This window comes from Cynara cardunculus, unplaced genomic scaffold (assembly GCF_001531365.2).
Source record: "Cynara cardunculus var. scolymus isolate 2C unplaced genomic scaffold, CcrdV1 Un_Scaffold_11476, whole genome shotgun sequence".
In the NCBI taxonomy this organism is placed as follows: Eukaryota; Viridiplantae; Streptophyta; class Magnoliopsida; order Asterales; family Asteraceae; genus Cynara; species Cynara cardunculus.
This window is the reverse complement of record NW_020206745.1, coordinates 1-2344: the sequence shown is the minus strand read 5'-3', so window position 1 is coordinate 2344 and position 2344 is coordinate 1. Positions and strand designations below refer to the sequence as shown.

Genomic DNA, 2344 nt, shown 5'->3' with positions numbered 1-2344 from the left:
CAATCCCTCACCGACCGAAATGCTGCAAATAGGTGGGTTAGAGATAACATCCAAAATTACCCTGATGTCAAGTTCAAATATATTGCAGTTGGAAACGAAGTCGATCCAAATAATGAAAGTCGTAAGTACGTCAATTTTGTACTCCCAGCCATGCAAAATCTTCACAACGCCATTAGAGCCGCAGGACTAGGGAACCAAATCAAGGTATCGACTGCAACCTACACGGGTCTCTTGATAACATCCTACCCGCCAAGCAATGGTGTATTTCATGACAATGTACGGGGATTTATAGAGCCAATAATCAGATTTTTAGCCCATTGCAACTTGCCAATGCTTGCCAACATCTACCCTTACATTGGTTACCTTGGGGACCCTAATGGGAATCTTCCGTATGCATTGTTTACTGCTCCAGGAACAGTTGTGAGTGATAATGATCGTCGGTACTCCAACCTTTTCGACGCCATGTTAGATGCTCACTATGCAGCTCAAGCACGTATTGGTGGAGAGAATGTGAATATTGTTGTGTCGGAAACTGGATGGCCTTCAGCAGGTGGTCGTGGAGCATCGGTAGAGAACGCTAGAAAATATTATACCAATTTGATTCGACATGTCAAAGGGACATCGGGGACACCAATAAAGCCTGGAAGATCTATAGAGACATACTTGTTTGCAATGTTCGATGAAAATAGGAAAGACGGAGCAGAAACGGAGAAACATTTCGGGCTTTTCTCCCCAAATAAACAATCCAAGTATCAGTTGAGCCTCAATTAAGGAAAACCACAATTTCCGGAACTTTCGAAGAAAAATACATATATAAAATAAATGTGGTTGGTTATTTATGTAATTACGTTAGTAATTACAATTAAAACCATATGAAAATAATGTAACTGATATGACTATTAATATATAATATTAATAGCCATCTAGGATTTGGAAGTTCAAAGTCCGAGTCGATCTTTTATTGGGTTGTCAATGTATGTGTTACTTGTTTGTTTGTATTAAGGTTAGACAAAACCAGACCAATATTTTGTCATTGTGACCATGGGTCATAGGATCCATAAGGTTAGGAATGGCAACGAGCCGGGTATTGGTATTCTCGTTCTCGAAACCGATAGCTAAAATCGTCTCCGTAACCGCCCCGATCCCCGTCGGGGATCCCCATCGGGTCCCCACAGTTTCCCCGATCCCCGTTGGGGAACCCGTTAAGGGTAAAAATCTTCCTTTCGCTGTTGGTTATAACCGAACCCGAAACCGATCTGAAAAAAATTACAATATACTAATTTTCACAACTAAAAGTAAACTACTTTTTTTAAAGATGTAAGTTTAAATGTTTCAAACATAATCGAACCAATTACAAACAATATATTATATTACAATATAAAACTAAACATAAATTCAAACATTATACAACTAAAATCACGATTTTAGAAAATAAACTAGACTTTTTCGTGAGCTTTATTTGGGTTGTTGAGGTAAAGTGGATAAAAGTATTTTAAATTTTAATGTTACTATTTTCTATTAATGATTATATATATATATATATATATGTATATAATTTAAAATTTATATATATATATATATATACATATTGGGCTGGGCCGGTGATCACCGCCCCCGTCCCCGTTAAAATCCCCGAATTTTTCCCCGATCCCCGCCCCGTCCCTGATAAGTTGTCCCCAAAATCGGCCCGAAAGTTTCGGTTTTCACCATCGGTTTCGGGTTTTTTTGGCCATCCCTACATAACGTCACGATGTTTGCCTAAGGGTTACTATATATCTGGGATGATCTAATGCTATGACAGATTGTTGTAGCATGAATCTTTAACTCTAGGGACCGCTCATCTACCCTTGTGACACACGATTTACCTCTCCCATGATCCACGTTAGACTGATACGATGAGGACGCTCCAAAAGGTAGTTCGATACCCTTTTGGCAAAACCTTCCACTTGGTTCGTAAAAAAAGGCCAACCTCTGGACTAGCTGACTATATGCTAATTTGCATAATAAAATCATTGGCCGGAAAGATTACTTTTTATAACATTATTTAATCATATTGTCATATATATACGACTTGAATGCATATTAGGATGAGATGCATCAGATCAATCTCTATATCAAACATGATTCATTGATGAATTTGAAATTAAAATAATCAAGGGTCCAGATCTATTTTTACATTTATCAAATGAACTCTGCTTTTTAATGCAAATAATCATAAACATATATCATCCCCTGTCAATATGATTTTGATGAAAATGTAATTATATCATTTACCCTAATTTGCCACCTAAAAAGGAAATGTTCAAAAAGTTCACATGCTTTGAATAAACCCTCGGCCTCCTCC

General features: G+C 37.5%; 1 protein-coding gene across 1 annotated transcript; it reads left to right on the top strand.

Annotated features, from left to right (window-relative positions):
* Positions 1-6: 6 nt before the first annotated feature.
* Positions 7-943, top strand: LOC112505506 (glucan endo-1,3-beta-glucosidase A-like). Its single transcript, XM_025109404.1, has one exon. The coding sequence runs from the start codon at positions 151-153 to the stop codon at positions 769-771; it is 621 nt and encodes a 206-aa protein (XP_024965172.1). The 5' UTR covers positions 7-150; the 3' UTR covers positions 772-943.
* Positions 944-2344: the final 1401 nt, after the last annotated feature.

Bases quoted from the DNA above. Each gene is read 5' to 3' on its own strand.
- LOC112505506 (XM_025109404.1), top strand. From the start codon at position 151: ATGCAAAATCTTCACAACGCCATTAGAGCCGCAGGACTAGGGAACCAA.